The 17,009-nt window shown below is 40.9% G+C and overlaps 1 protein-coding gene across 4 annotated transcripts in view; it reads left to right on the top strand.

The window, feature by feature from the left end:
- The window catches only part of TTC13 (tetratricopeptide repeat domain 13), a 141,751-nt gene extending 125,015 nt beyond the window's left edge, over positions 1–16,736 (top strand). For 3 of the 4 annotated variants that reach the window (XM_077283043.1, XM_077283042.1, XM_077283044.1), the window contains 4 exons: positions 1,384–1,463; positions 12,027–12,105; positions 13,517–13,596; positions 16,478–16,736. In XM_077283043.1, coding sequence (XP_077139158.1) covers positions 1,384–1,463; positions 12,027–12,105; positions 13,517–13,596; positions 16,478–16,592 — 354 coding nt within the window. In that variant the 3' untranslated portion in view covers positions 16,593–16,736. Of the gene's footprint in view, positions 1–494; positions 572–1,383; positions 1,464–12,026; positions 12,106–13,516; positions 13,597–16,477 lie in introns of those variants that run through there. The other variant, XR_013221076.1, reaches the window with a different exon arrangement.
- Positions 16,737–17,009: the final 273 nt, after the last annotated feature.

Below are 17,009 nucleotides of genomic sequence, written 5' to 3'. Positions count from 1 at the left end.
CCACCTTACAAAATAAAAGTAATGCAGAATCCCCTCCCGGAGTCTAGCGCCATCATGTCGATGCCAGGTCTCCCAACACATAACAGTGCCACGCAAGCCCCAGTAGACTCTGCGTTGATACAGGATGTAAGTATCTCTTATTTTTATTTAACAAGGGGTTGTCCAAGTAGTGGGCAATTCATTTAACATTTCTCTTATCAAAACGGTGTGTCTTTACAAAGTCGGAATTTCCAATAGAAGAAGAATGAGGTTCTACAAGGTGCTGTCAGTTGGTATTATCACAATGCGCAAAGCTTGATTCTTTTCTCAAGTTAGCTTAATTGTTACAAAAAGTAAAGACAAAGCATCAAATAAAATATATGGTAATAAACGTGCTGAAACAAACTTGTTTTTGACACTGAACCAAAGTTTTTATCAAATAAAAAGTTAAACCAGCTGATAGCTCTTGAAAGAACCTTATTATTATTATTGGAATTCACCTTCTGTACCCACAGTACCCCTATCCAGGGAGGTCCGGATAAAGAGGCAGGCAGCAGCCAGCTAATACAGGCTTTTCCACATAGCTCACAAGGTGAGCACAGACCTATACGTTTTCTCCTCTCTCTCTTTTGACCGAAGGCTATTTCACCTATCTAGCTTTCCTTTATTTTTGCATATAGTATTATTCTTACAAAGTCTGGAACTGATTGGAGAGAGTCCACCACAAGACACCCCAGCTGGAAACACCCATTTGTTAATAGTAGAACAGCGCAGTATGAATAGTGACTACTCCATTGTAACCTTTTCCACACTCACACATTTGAACCACTTAGATGAAATGACTCAATACTTGAAGTAGGGCATTTCTCACACAAAGCTTCACTCGGTCTTCAAAAAGTGACCACGCTGACATAAAAATGTCAAAAGTTGCAACATTTTGTTCAATTATGTGTAGTACAAAAATGTCAAGCTTTTTCTTTATGCCAAATTGATCTGCATTAATCTGTGCCAATGAGTTTATTACAGAATTTTCAAGTATATCAACTCTCTGTATTCTCAAGGTGACTGGAGGGTATTGTCATATTTATAGACCTACATTCATTCTAGCTTTCTACATATCCAATTTCACTGTGTATTTCAATACGTGAAATCGTTATCAATGCAGAAATGAACCAAGGCCATCTTGTATTATATGAATCAAAAATAAATAAATATTCATGGTTTTGTCATAATGCACCGCAAATGTTATTGAGTCTATCGGAAGATAAGCTGGCCTACACAGGGAAAGAATCAGTGCATTTCTGTGAAACCGCACACCACTAATGTATTGTCTATGAAGCTTTTAACCTTGCTCTCCGAAAAACATGACTGATGCTTGGAATGCTTCTCATTTTTGGTTTCTAGGAGGCAGATGTTGTATGTGAACTCATTCTGTCATTGGTGTATTATTTCTACAATTTAATGCCGCTGTCCAGAGGATCCAGGTCAGTGTCATCCATCATGATAAAATATTTGTAAAGAGCAATGTACTGCTTGTATCAGTCTTATTTTCACAGAAGGAAAATGCAGGATGAAGATAGCGCAAACTAAAATAAGGAAATATCTGTTGTCCTTTAGACGCCGGGTTCACAAATGACACTATTTGTTAAAATCCAGACAAAAATTCTCTATGAAATGCATGTTATATGTAGATTTTATTGTTTATTTTACTGTAGATTTCCAAAATTGCATTGCAAGGACTAAATCCACACGGGTTCTACAACAGCATGTCTAGAATTCAATGCAGATTTTCATTCTGTAAGTGAGTGGGCTTGGGGCTCCGTTCACTTATATTGTAGTGTCCAGGGATCCCTCAAAAAAAAAAAAAAAAGAAAAAAATTAGTAGCAAATGAGCGACATGGAAATCAAGACTAAAGCCCCACCCAGATATACATTGGACTAACGTTGGCCAAACCTATCGGTTTGAACAGAAAATTGATTGTTGGCAGAGATAAGAATAGACATGTCTGATTCCGGACTGACTATCCTTTTGTCCTCCCAAAGATCAACCACCATCATCTGCTCTTTCCTAAAGAATAGAGATGAGCGAATTTGATGGGGTCAGGACTTATACGGCAAGCTGTAGCACTTACCAAATAAGCTGCAGAGGGAACCCAGCTTCCAGGATCGCCCCGGCTGATCAGCTGTTCGACCGCAACAAACAGGCTCTCCATGCATGCATCGTAACTGTCACACAGCCGCGACACATGCAGCTGCGGAGCTGAAGGACCGTTCTCCATGTAGCCGGGTTCCCTCTGCAGCTTATTAGGCAAGTGCTATAGCTTGCCGAATAAGGCCTGACCCGTTCAAATTTGCTCATCTCTACTAGAGAACACAGGCACTTAGCTGAGCGTGCACTCCTGTGAGTAGGAAAGATGTCCGAGATGGCTGCCAGCCGAACGATCATGGGGAAAAAAAAACAGAATTCAGCTGACAGGCGCCAAAGGTGTTTGCGGTGCCTAACCAGAAAGCTATTTCCGATTCAGCATTTTCATTTTTAAGCCACTTTTGTATTTTTTGTCTTGTTGTATTCACTGGCGTTGTTGTCGCCATATCCTTCTAAATGGTACACGTTTTCATAAATTTAGCTTAAATTAGGAAATGCTCTTTTTTTTTTAGCTTTCACATTTTTTGTGCTTTTCTTTTAGAGCAAACAGTTGTATGATTCTTTTAAAATGTTGCAAGTAACTCTAACAATTGTAGAAAAAAACTACCGTGGGGAGGAGAAAAAGTATATTTGTTCAAAAATGCACAACTTTTTAAAAAGTTGCAAATAATTGCTGCAAACATCTGGATTACAAAAACCACATGCCTACAATGACAAACAGAGAAAAAACGACAAGTAAAAACAGACTTCAAAATTTACCCGACTGAAAATAAGATTTTGTCACAAAAGCAGCCTCAAAATTGGAAAAATAGACAAAAAAGTCAAATACAATAATGAGTTGGGCCCTTAGTTCTTCTTTTTTTATATAGAAACTGGTTTTACACTGAAATCCTTAATCTGCATGATTCACAATGGTGGAGGGCTAGTAAATTGGGCTTGTTTTGCAGCCAGGTGATCTGGGCATCTTGCAATCAATGAATTGACCATGAACCTCACTGTAAACCAAAGTATTCTAAAGTTTAATGTGAGGTCATCCATCCAGAAGAATGAGTGCCATAAAACAAAACAAAATAGACTATAACAGAATTGCATTTCTTTTCTTTTTTCACAGTTTTACTATTCTTGGATTTTTTTCTGTTTTCTAGTACACCATAAGCAAAAATGAATAGTGTCCTTCAAAACTACAACTTATTATAGAAAAACCAAGCCCTTAAGTGGCTTTTCAACGGAGGAAAAAAAAATAAGTGTTATGCCTCTTGGAAGAAAGGGAGGAACAAACAAATGCCCCATAATCGCTTGGCCTCTATGTGGTTAAGGGTTTCCATAACTTTTTATTTCATAAATCAATAATGCACATGAAAATAAGCAAATTTGTAATAGATGTCATCAGAGATGAGGAATTTTCTGTTTCCTCCTCCAGAATTGATCTTTCCTTCTCAATTCATGGGTATAAACTATCTCACATGGGTATATAGATTTTCTCACTACTGAGATAGGACACGAGTTAGTGCTCACAAACTTCTATGGACTGGGGAGGAGCGAGAAGCAGATATAGACATCCCGTTGCACTTTCTCCTAAAATGACCGGGCATAATTCGCTCCAGAACGATATGAGAAACTGATAATAAAAACCATTACTTCACGTTATTGCTGCTGGGGTGTACTTAATATTTCCCACACTGCTTCTGCATTTTGGTCTAGTTTTTGTTAAATAATAACGTGGAATAATTTGTCATATGTTGTTCAACAGAGATTGATTGTATTTACCTAGTTTTAAGACCTTCTAAGGACCATATATTTTTTTTTTATGTCCTGATACGTAAAACCATAAAGTTTAAAGTAGGTTTAGTTTACTCATGACTGTTCCAGTAAACATTAATCTGTTAATCAACCTGAACTGCCAATTGCAGAGTTGAAAAAGGAAATGGCTTCACTGTTCTACCTTGGCTTCCTGTGAAGAGATGTTCACCCACTGGTCTTTAAGCTTAGTTGAAAAGGGAAAGAATAGTGTCAAAAGGAATCAGTTCGAGTTTTATTTACAATTTTATTTTGGTGAAAAGTTTCTAAACTTTGCTTATGTTCAGGGCCGTATTTGCCACTAGGCACGTGAGGGCATGTGCCTAGGGCGGGGACAATGCAGGGGGCGGCACCTGAGCAAGGTTTGTTGTTGTTTTTTTTTTTGTTTTTTTTTATATATATAAAAGCTGGGTCACCTCTCGACCGACCCCCGGCCGCCCGCCCGCCTCCCACCCACCCTCCTTGAAGACGATACTCACCCTGCTCCAGCGATGCCTGGTCTCGGCTTCTGCAGCGCTCCTGAATGAGCGGTCATGTGGTACCGCTCATTAAGGTCATGAATATGTGCATATTCATGACCTTAATGAACGGTATCACATGACCGCTCACGCAGGAAGAAAGTGCTGTGCAGGGAGTCGGGACAGAGCCAGAGGGATGTCGGCGCGGTGAGGGACAGGTGAGTATGAGGGAGGGGGGATGAAGGAGGACGGTAAGCCGCGCCATGCAAGATGGGAGTGGGGGGTGGGGTGGAGAGATGAGCCATGCATACCAGGGGGGGGGGGAAATATGAGCCATGCATACAGGGGGGTGGAATATGAGCCATGCATACAGGGGGGGAAATATGAGTCATGCATAAAGGAGGGGGGGTGAATATGAGCCATGCATACAGTGGGGGGAATATGAGCCATGTATACAGGAGGGGGAATATGAGCCATGCATACAGGGGGGGAAATATGAGTCATGCATAAAGGAGGGGGGGTGAATATGAGCCATGCATACAGTGGGGGGAATATGAGCCATGTATACAGGAGGGGGAATATGAGCCATGCATACAGGGGGGGTGAAATATGAGCCATGCATACAGGAGGGGGGAATATGAGCCATGCATACAGGGGGGGGAATATGAGCCATGCATACAGGAGGGGGGTCATTATACAGTATTGAGCATCATGTGGGATCATTATACAGTATGGAGAACTGTGTGGCCATTATACAGTATTGAGCATCATGTGTGGCCGTTATACAGTATGGAGCATGATGTGTGGCCATTGTACAGTATGGAGCATCATGTGTGGCTGTTATACAGTATGGAGCATCATGTGCAGTCATTATACAGTATGGATAATATTTGCCGCGGCGCACTACGCGCGCCGTAAACTTTTATAACTCCTTCCCTTCTTCAAAAGTTGGGAGGTATGGTACCGCATTTGCCAGATCATGGCAAGTGCCGCAAATCCCATAGGGAATGAATGAGGCCGAACGCAGTGTTGCCGTAAGTGATCCGATACGCTTCAGATGCTGAAAAACTGCCGGATCTGCTGCAAAAGGCTACTTTCACATCAGCGATTCTTGCCAAAGTCACTGCCGATAGTGTCATACTCACCAAAGGGGGAGGCAGCACTAAAAGTGCCTAGGGCAGCAGAAACTCTCTAAATACGGCCCTGCTTATGTTAGTTCTACATTGTACATACCATTCTCTTGAAATGAGTAATGCACGTCCTCTAAATGGCAACTATAGTCTACGTATAAAATATTCTCTGCCAGGGGAGCGTGTCTTGCAGTATAGGACATTGTGATCCTAAATGCTTATCACTTCTCTAACAAATATAATAAACAGCTGCAAATGTCTGGACATGAGCTTATGAACATCCGCAGATTAATCCCTGCTGTAAACTCTGCAGTTTAGATATTGTCACTGGAAAATTGTGGGCATTGAGCAATGTCTTCCAGTTTTAAGATTTTGTAAGGAAAAAAGTACATAACGAAAAAGTGTACAATTGTAGTCCAAAATCTAAACCCCCTCACCGCCTTTTTTTCCTTTTTCCTTCTTCGCCTACCACCAGTCGTTTGGGCTTATTGGGCCTCTGCTGGCCCCATGTCAGTGTTCAGATCTTGGTTCTGAACGGTCTACGCTACCAAACCAGTTTATTACTTGGTTCCCAATTTCTGTTTTTTATGTTTTTGTTGGTTTTTAACCCATTAGTGACCAGGCCAAATTTTTAAAATCTGACCAGTGTCTCTTTATGTAGCAATAACTCTGGAACGCTTCAACGGAACCCAGTGAATTTTTAGATTTTTTTTTTCTTGGCACATTATAATTTATGATAATGGTAAATTTAGGTCGATATGTTTTGTTTATAAAAAAAAATATCAGAAATTTGACAAAAATGTAAAAAAAATTTTTTTGCAGTTTTCAAAGTTTGAATAATTATCTCTTTAATCCAGATAGTCATACCACACAAAAACGTTAATAAATAACATTTCTCACATGTCGGCTTTACATCAGCACCATTTGTAAAATGATATTTTATTTTGTTAGCATTTTCAAAGGTTTAAAAACTTAACTGTAATTTTTCATTTTTTCATGGAAATTTACAAAATTTATTTTTTTAGGGACCTATCCAGGTTTGAAGTGACTTTAGGGGTCCTATAGGTCCTATATATTGGACCCCCCCCCCCAAAAAAAAAAAAGGGATACCATTTTAAAAATATCACCCCCTGACATACTGAAAACTGCTGTCAGGTAGTTTATTAACCCTTCAGGTGCTTTTCAGGATTTAATGCCAAGTGGCATGATAGGAACGAAAAAGTGAATTTTTACCTCCTAAATGTCGCTAACTTCTGAACAGGCTGCTGTAGCCGGCAGACTCTAAGGCCACTATTTGGCTGTGAAATGCCACGGCAAACATCAGGACCACACAATCGTGATCTGAGGGCACCAATGGGGATAAAGAGGACACCAACACCCTCTTTTAACCATTTATATGATAGTCATTATTGACAGCAGCATCTAAGGGGTTAAGTAGATATGGACGGCGCCAACACTGATTGTGGCTGATGCAGCAAGTTGTCAGGTATAGTGTACGCCGACAGCTGCTGGATCTGGATTGTTACCTGTATGGGGATGTTATTCTCTTACATCTTTTTACTGACCTGAGATATATTGGCTTGTCACTAAGGGGTTAAATCTTTTCTGATGTGCCTGAAATATCACATATAATAATTCCTTTTAAAATATACCAATGTTTTTTTCCAGAACTGCATAGTAAATGTACATACATGAAACGTTCTTTGTAGTAGCCTGTATTTCCGTTATCACAGTATGCAGGCTCTCCGTAATCTCTTTATAGTTGGGATACACCACCGACCGCCCCACCCATTGGCCGCCAATCATATTTGTTTGCGGTAAGGCAGTTGTTTAACCCCTTACCGACATCGGGCGTACATTTACGCCAGTGCCGATCTCCCTCCCTTTGATGTGGGCTCCGGCGGTGAGCCAATATCTTTGCTGCAACATGTCAGCTGTTTTGAACAGCTGACATGTGCCCGCAATATCCGCGGGTGGAATCGTGATCCACCCGCGGTTATTAACCAGTTAAATGCCGCTGTCAAACTCTGACAGCATCATTTAAATTGCTGTTCTGGGCGGAAATACGCGCATCGGTGACCCCCGTCATGTGATCGCGGGTCACCCGTGTTTTGGCATGACAGCCTGAGATCTCCTGGAGACCTCTATGATTGTCAGTGCCGGCTTGCTGTGAGCGCCATCCAATGGTCGGTGCTCATAGCAAGTCAGTAATTCTGCTCTATAGAGGCGATCTGAACATCGCCTCTATGTAGCAGAGCCGAACTGGCTATGGCAGCTTCTGGTCTCCTATGGAAACAATTGAAGCATGCCAAAAGTTAAAAAAAAAAAAAAAGAGGAAAAACTCCAAAATTACGTTTTTTTTGGTCTCCGCGACATTTCGTTAAAATAAAAAGTTCGTATATGCACCTTAATGGTATAATTAAAAACGTCAGCTCGGCACGCTAAAAATAAGCCCTCACCCAACTCGAGATCACAAAAAATGGAGACTTTACGGGTATAGGAAAATAACTCAATTTTTTTTTTCAAAGTTTTGCATTTTTTTTCACCACTTAGATAAAAAAAAGAGCTTAGACATGTTTGAGGTCTATGAACTCCTAATGACCTGGAGAATCATAATGGCAGGTCAGTTTTAGCATTTAGTGAACCTAGTAAAAAAGCCAAACAAAAAAAAAAGTGTGGGATTGCAATTTTTTTGCAATTTCACCGCACTTGGAATTTTTTCCCCGTTTTTTTTGTAGTACACGACATGGTGAAACCAATTGTCTCGTTCAAAAGTACAACTCGTCCCAGCAAAAACAAGCCCTCACATGGCCATATTTACTGAAAATTAAAAAAGTTATGGCTCTGGGAAAAAGGGGAGACGAAAACGCAAAACCGTAAAACCCTCCAGGGGTTAAGGGGTTAATATCCTGTTTATACAGACCGCATTTAATATGCGCACAAAATGATCAGTAATAGATCATACTCTGCACGTAGACTGCCGCAGGTCGCACAGGTCCTGTTTATACAGGTCACTGTGCTGACGATAACATTTATCTTGTAAGAGAACCAAACGCTCATGAACAAGCTTTGTTTCTCATTCGTCACTTGATTGGGAACCTGTTTACATTGCTGAATTGTTCAGGAATAGAGGATTCCTAGGAACAAGTATTGAACATGTCACTAATTTTCTATGTAAATACAGCTCTGGCAAAAATTAAGAAACCACCACATCAAAACCCTGTCATGGGCAGCCCAATCTCCAGACCTGAACCCCATTGAAAACCTTTGGAATGTAATCAAGAGGATGATGGATAGTCACAAGCCATCAAACAAAGAAGAACTGCTTACATTTTTGCGCCAGAAGCAGTGGAAAGAGTGGTGGAAAGCATGCCAAGACGCATGAAAGCTGTGATTAAAAATCATTGTTATTCCACAAAATATTGATTTCTGAACTCTTCCTGAGTTAAAACATTAGTATTGTTGTTTCTAAATGATTCTGAACTTGTTTTCTTTGCATTATTTGAGGTCTGAAAGCACTGTTTTTGGTTTTTTTAATTTTGACCATTTCTCCTTTTCAGAAAAAAAATAAAAAATGTATTGCTTGGAAATTCAGAGACATGTTGTCAGGAGTTTACACTATGTTCCAAATTATTATGCAACTGACATTTTTCTCGGATTTTCCTAAATGATCGGTGCAAATGACAGTCAGTCTAATAAAAGTCATCACCCGTTAGAGTATACATCGAATTTTATTGAAGAAACCTCCCAATGATAACAGTATAATCTCCAAAATGAATAAAAACTTAAAATGCACTGTTCCAAATTATTAGGCACAGTAGAATTTCTAAACATTTGATATGTTTTAAAGAACTGAAAATGCTCATTTGTGGAATTTGCAGCATTAGGAGGTCACATTAACAGAACAAAAAAGCTATTTAACTCCAAAACATCCTAACAGGCCAAGTTATATGTTAACATAGGAACCCTTCTTTGATATTACCTTCACGATTCTTGCATCCATTGAACTTGTGAGTTTTTGGAGAGTTTCTGCTTGTATTTCTTTGCATGAAGTCGGAATAGCCTCCGAGAGCTGCTGTTTTGATGTGAACTGCCTCCCACCCTCATAGATCTTTTGCTTGATGATACTCCAAAGGTTCTCTATAGGGTTGTGGTCAGGGGAAGATGGTGGCCACACCATGAGTTTATCTCCTTTTATGCCCATAGCAGCCAATGAGGTATTCTTTGCAGCATGAGATGGGGCATTGTCAGCATGAAGATGATTTTGCTCCTGAAGGCACGTTTCTGCTTTTTATACCATGGAGGAAAGTTGTCAGTCAGAAACTCTATATAGTATACTTTGCAGAGGTCATTTTCACACCTTCAGGAACCTTAAAGGGCCCTACCAGCTGTTTCTCCATGATTCCAGCCCAAAACATGACTCCTCCACCTCCTCGCTGTTGTTGCAGCCTTGTTGGGACATGGTGGCCATCCACTACTCCATCCATCTGGACCATCCAGGGTTGCTCAACGCTTATCAGTAAACAAGACTGTTTGGAAATTAGTCTTCATGTATGTGTGGGCCCAATGCAACCATTTCTGCTTGTGAACACTGTTTAAGGGTTGCCGAATAGTAGGTTTATGCACCACAGCAAGCCTTTGAAGGAGCCTACACCTTGAAGTTCGAGGGACTCCAGAGGCACCAGCAGCTTCAAATATCTGTTTGCTGCTTTGTAATGGCTTTTTAGCAGCTGCTCTCTTAATCCGATGAACTTGCCTTCCTCATTATGCCTTTATCAGCATAAACACATCTGTGCTCAGATACAGCCACAAATCTCTTAACAGAACGATGATCACGCTTAAGTTTTCGGGAAATTTCTAATGTTTTCATCCCTTCACCAAGGCATTGCACTATTTGATGCTTTTCGGCAGCAGAGAGATCCTTTTTCTTTCCCATGTTACTTGAAAACTGTGGCCTGCCTAATAATGTGGAACATCATTTTTAAGTAGTTTTCCTTTAATTAGAATCACCTGGAAAACCAATTATCACATGTGTTTAAGATTGATTTCAGTGATACATTGAGCCCTGAGACACAATACCATCCACGAGTTTATTTGAAAAACAAAACAATTAAACTTTATGACACTTAAATCCAATTTGCATAATAATTTGGAACACAGTGTATAGAATAGAAGAACAATTTACATTTTACTCAATAATATACCTATAAAGAGAAAAATCAGACAAACTGAACATTTTACAGTGGTCTCTTAATTTTTGCCAGAGCTGTATATTTCTAAAGGTGCTATTGACGTGAAATTCTCACCAGATGTCCATAACAACCCATCCAATATACACAGACAAAGAACTCAAACTATAGATTTCCATAAATGATGTGTAAAAATGAGAAATGACAAAGAGAAAAGTATTGAACACGCTTACTGAAATGTATTTAATACTTCATACAAAAGCCTTTGTTGGTGATGACAGCTTCACAACGCCTCCTGTATGGAGAAACTAGTCCCATGCATTATTAATTATTTATTAACAACCGTATATTTTTTTTATTATAAAAAAAACTTTTTTTTCCCCAAAACTTTGGGAGGAAAATTGGCATGCGTCTTATATAATCTGAAGGTAGGTTACCTTGCCGTTGGTTGTGGTGAATCGGGATCCCAGAAGGCAGGGTTGCTGCTGCAGGAGGCTGGAAAATTCTGGGAATTGCTGCGGTTCCCAGGCTGGGAGGAGGGGGCGTCCCGGCAGCACTCGGTTGGGGGCCCTGGTCTTTCATTAGATGTTGGCGATGAGCAGAGTACCTTTCCCATTGATTTCCCTGTGGTGGACATCAGGAACATGGATGCTGAATGTGGTACATGCACAGATTGAGATTTTTTGAGACACCCCCGCTGGCCTCCGCTCCATCACAGCCACTTCCCCTGGTAAGTTACCGTAAAATCTGACTATAAGACCCATTACCATTTTATTGAAAATAAAAATGGTTTCCTATTTTCCTCTCCAAAGTTTGGGGTGCTTCTTGTCGCCCGATCAATCTTGTAGTCTGTAAAATACTGTATTTTGTGTAATATAGCGATCTGGTTTACGGGCATAAATATTATGTTTGAAAATTGCTAAATTTTCCAATTTTTTTTTTTGTCAAATTTTCAATATTTTCATAAATGAGAGCAAACCATATCAACCAAAATGTATCACTAACATGAAGTACGGCATGTCATGAAAAAACAATCTCTGATCTATGCCTCAGAATTACTTGGATATGTTGAAGCATTCCAGAGTTATTACATCCTAAAGTGGCACTGGTCAAAATTGAATACATTTGCCTGGTGTGGAAGGTGAAAACCGGCTGGGAGGATGAAGGGGTTGAGCAGCAAATTTTGTGAAACCCAAATTTTGTACCCATCTATTTTTGGAAATGGGTGTAGTGACAATAATTTGAGAGATACAGTACATAGAAGAAGATTAATTTTTTTTTCCCCAATCGCTGTTTAAATATTTAGTTTTTTTTCCCTGCTTTTCAGTGTGGTTGCTTATTCTGTAATTATGGGTGCTTTAATGGCCAGTGGTAAAGAGGTTTCAGGAAAGATTCCTAAAGGAAAGGTACAGTACATCTATTTTCTCTAAAATTACAAAGTTATTTTTGTCAATTTCTGTGCTCATATTTCTCTTAATTTTAGATCTCTAGATCCCATATAAAGTGTAAAATTACTATAAATCATAAGTTTGTGACTGTAACAGATATGGCAGTTGATTTGTTTACAGAAATAGTCATTTACCATATTGTTTATTTTAAAGGGCCACTGTCACCCCCCTCCAGCCGTTATAAACTAAAAAAGCCACCTTGTGCAGCAGTAATGCTGCAGTCTAACAAGGTGGCTCTTTTAGTTTTTGATTCAGTTATTCCCTCAATAAAGCGTTTTAAAATTTGTACAAAATAACCTGTCCTTAGACCTGGAGGCGGTCCGAAGCTTCCTCGGTGAATCTCCCAACGGCCGTCACTCTTCTCTTCTGGGGATGTGGTCGCCGCCCCCTGTGCGCTGTTTCTTCTTAAATCCGGCGCCTGCGCTGTGCGTGCCTGCCTGGGACAGGCGCAGTCTTCATTGTCCTTCATAGCTCAGATGCAGGGTTCCGGTCTGCGCCTGTGCGGGCAGTGCGGCCACCCTGTTGCTGAATCCCCGCCCCGCACTGTGTTATTCATTATGCACAGTGCGGGGCTGGGGTTCCTGGGCATGCGCACTGCGCTGTTCAGACGCTCCCCCAGCTCAGACGCTCCCCCAGCTCCCCCGCCTTCCAGCGTTGTTATTTGCGGCTGCTTCATTCCAAACGCTGGCAAGGAAACCTGTATATTACGGCAAATCTGGAAGGCGGGGGGACCAGGGGAGCGTCTGAACAGCGCAGTGCGCATGTCCAGGAACCCCAGCCCCGCACTGTGCATAATGAATAACACAGTGCGGGGCGGGGATTCAGCAACAGGGTGGCCGCACTGCCCGCACAGGCGCAGTCAGGCACCCTGCATCTTACCTATGACGGACAATGAAGACTGCGCCTGTCCCAGGCAGGCACGCACAGCGCAGGCGCCGGATTTAAGAAGAAACAGCGCTCAGGGGGCGGCGACCACATCCCCAGAAGAGAAAAGTGACGGCCGTTGGGAGATTCACCGAGGAAGCTTCGGACCGCCTCCAGGTCTAAGGACAGGTTATTTTGCACAAATTTTAAAACGCTTTATTGAGGGAATAATTGAATCAAAAACTAAAAGAGCCACCTTGTTAGACTGCAGCATTACTGCTGCACAAGGTGGCTCTTTTAGTTTATAACGGCTGGAGGGGGTGACAGTGGCCCTTTAAGCCTGTTATATCCATTTCAGTACATAGTATGAGTCTATACTTCTCCCCTCTCTTTTTTTTTTGCTGCACAAGGTGCTTCTATATTTTTAGACACCATCATTTAGTTTTGTACTTTGACCATTTAAGTCGGGTGCTAATTAATTATTTACAATAATTTTGTTTTTCAGCTGGTGGATTTTGAAGCTATGACCGCACCAGGATCTGAAGCATTCAGCAAAACCTCCAAAAGTTGGATGAATCTAAGAAGGTAATTGAAAAATTTAAATAAAAAAAAAGCCTTATGCAAAGTAAGTTTTTCTTTTCTATTGTTTACATATTTCCTATAAAGATCATTTCTGGCTTCTGTAAAAAAAAAAAAAAAAAACAAACAAAAAAAAACAACTTTCAGATTCTCCGGCAGTACTATCCTTTCCACCAGACCGCTAGCCATGTCATCACTTTAGTCAACTGACCACTGCAGGCTCTGATTTGATGCAGTAGACTGGTGGTTGGGACGTCATCTCTTCTAGTCTGGCAGGGGATGTTTGAACGACAGTGTTGTAGTAGTGAGCTGATTTTTGGTGTGAATCACAGATGTTATTCACTCTGTTACACCAGACGTTCTTACCCGTGTGTGGCAAGTACTTCACTATTGTTTGGATGTGTGTAGGGCAACAAATGGAGCCCACATCGAACTGCACTGAATAGGTATGAAACTGGGGGAGCTTTTCTTTTATTTGAAGAAAATTTAAAATTTCTATTGTGTTTTTTTTGTTGCCTTCCAGTGACTGGTCAAAAGTGCACCGTGACTTTATGGACACACTGTATATCCTTTTATCCCTGTGGATTGCCACTGTCCATTTTTTGAAACAAGCCAGAAAACCCAAGTATGCTCATCATGAGCAGAAGGCAGTAGCCAACTCCCGATTGTATAAGACTTCTGTGCAACCATATTAATGCTGACTATGGCATACAAGAAGTCATACTTGACATTTTAAAACCGTCTCAAGTGCCAGCAGAATGCTTACATAATAATACATTTATACCTGTCCACTGTCTTTTGGCCGCAACTAAAAGATGGGATGGGGTTTATTTTAAGTTGACGTCTTTTTTTTTTTTTTTTTTCCATGACCAATAATCAACATTTATTCAAATATAATCATGTCATCACTTTCTGGAACATCAACATAACTCTCCAAACCCTGAATCCTATCATGAATTTCTTGACCTCCCATTTTCTTTTTTCCGTATACAACAATCTACTCTTATACATACTGATGAATAACGATTGGGTTAGAATGATCACTCATAGATCATTCTGTCCCCAAACCTATCATGTTGTCAGGAGCACATCTCCTGTTTATAGCAGGCAATGTGCTAACGAGAACAATGTCCCTGATTCATTAAGACTGGCGTTGTGCACGTCAGTCTTAATGAATGAGGCCGCTGGAGTAAAACGTATCCAATTGATTTAAGGCGCACACCACTTAATAAATTAGGAATCTTACAATATTATATATAAACACATAAACAGAGGCGCACATCAATTGTAAGAGATCAGCTCTCATGTAGACACGGGTGCACACACAGGGGTCTGATACGTTGGTTCAAAACGAACGTTCATTTTATTAACTGTCCATGACCCATCCAGTTTAACAAATAAAACAGCCTCTTCTGGGTACAAAAGGTTTAACAGTACCAAAACTGAAAATAAACAGTCGTCTTATAGTATGAACTCACCCAGTTAAATGTCAGACCTTCACTCATCCTCCAGCAGACACTGAGCCACACATGCAAGGTCTTTCACCTTGTACATTCTGCACTAATGATACATCTAGACTTGCTGATATCTGCCGTATCAGGCCTCGAGGGGATATGTGAGCAGCCAGTCCCAACCATCTCTTTGCTCCTAAACCCGGCCCTGGATCCTATTAAAGGGAACCTGTCTCCCCCAAAACCGAAGGTGAGCTAAGCCCACCGGCATCAGGGGCTTATCTACAGCATTCTGTAATTCTGTAGATAAGCCCCCGATGTATCCTGAAAGATGAGAAAAAGAGGTTATATTATACTCACCCAGGGGCATTCCCGCTGCGGTCCGGTTCGATGGGCGTCGCGGTCCAGTCTGGGCCCTCCCATCCTCTTACGATGACGTCCTCCTCTTGTCTTCATGCTGCGGCTCCGGCGTACTTTGTCTGCCCTGTTGAGGGCAGAGCAAAGTACTGCAGTGCGCAGGTGCCGGGAAAGGTCAGAGAGGCCCGGCGCCTGCGCACTGCAGTACTTTGCTCTGCCCTCAACAGGGCAGACAAAGTACGCCTGCGCCGGAGCTGCAGCGTGAAGACCAGAAGAGGACGTCATCCTATGAAGATGGGAGGCCCCGGACCGCAACACCCATCGAATCGGACCGCCCACCCAGGCGAGTATAATCTAACCTCTTTTTCTTATCTTTCAGGATACATCGGGGGCTTATCTACAGCATTACAGAATGCTGTAGATAAGCCCCTGATGCTGGTGGGCTTAGCTCACCTTTGATTTTAGGGGTGACGGGTTCCCTTTAACTCTCTCAGCACTATACATGCTGTGCCTTCCTTTTTCGGGTTCATATCATGGAGACTACCAACCACGATGATGCATATCTCACCTCAAGGACCTGGTCGGCAGCCATCTTACACTATATATAGAATCCTGCAGTTAAGAGACCTTTGACATGATGGTCACATGACCATAATGTCACCAAACTTCCTCAAGCTCCTTGAACCTCAGAATAGAAACACTGGGAGCCCCTAATAGTGAGGGTCTTGAAAAATTGCCCAGTTTGCCTCCTTCTAACACCGACTCTGACTGTAACTAGGGCTTATTTTTGGAGTAGGGCTTTGATTACATTTAAGTTTGCATAAAATAAATTTCATTCTGTAAAAAAACAAAACACATTAGGTCTCTAATGACTGTAATAACTTGATGAATGTATACACATACATTTGATAGTGATTATAGTAGGGCCTCATACGGTTGCAGAAAATTAAAAATTCAAAAGTTAGAACTGCTGAAACGTAGAGTCAAAAATTCATAAAAAATTATCTGATCGTTAATGCGATTTCCGGCTTGCTCAATACAAGGTTAATGCAGTATGACAATGATGTTTTGTTCCCCAGCTTGCCTTCTTCGTACAAGAGCCTTCCATCTGTATCGGAATCATTTCCTACACTGAGAGCAATGATTGAAGTCTTGAACACTGACTCTTCTCATCGCTGCGTAAAGAAATCATGACTGGTTCTAGATTTATGAAGGGGACCTTTTTGCCAATTAAATTATTTTGGATTTGTATTTCCTGAAAAAAAGTGCAATTGTGAACAAACTAGGTTCTTTACCACTTTTGGTATTTTTTTTTAAATACATTTTCAATAAAACTTGAAAAGATATTATGTCCAGAGCCGTTAAGAGACCAAACCAAAATGTGAAATCAAGAAAAGCTTCTGGCCCTCACATGTCAGGATTGTGTTTGCATACTTGATTGAAGTTGATTCATTTCTGGCTATGTACTTCATTTTCTTTTATATGGCATTTGTTTTTCTAGGTTACACAAAGGAAATCATTAGTCTTTGTATGGCAGATAAGCAAAAAGAGTTACATTTGAAAAATATTTCCACACATCAATAGGAAAATTTATTTTTTTTGGATAGTGCC

The sequence above is a fragment of the Ranitomeya variabilis genome, chromosome 2 (assembly GCF_051348905.1).
Source record: "Ranitomeya variabilis isolate aRanVar5 chromosome 2, aRanVar5.hap1, whole genome shotgun sequence".
NCBI classification, from domain to species: domain Eukaryota; kingdom Metazoa; phylum Chordata; class Amphibia; order Anura; family Dendrobatidae; genus Ranitomeya; species Ranitomeya variabilis.
The sequence above is the reverse complement of the archived record's forward strand: the minus strand, read 5'-3'. Positions and strand labels throughout refer to the sequence as shown.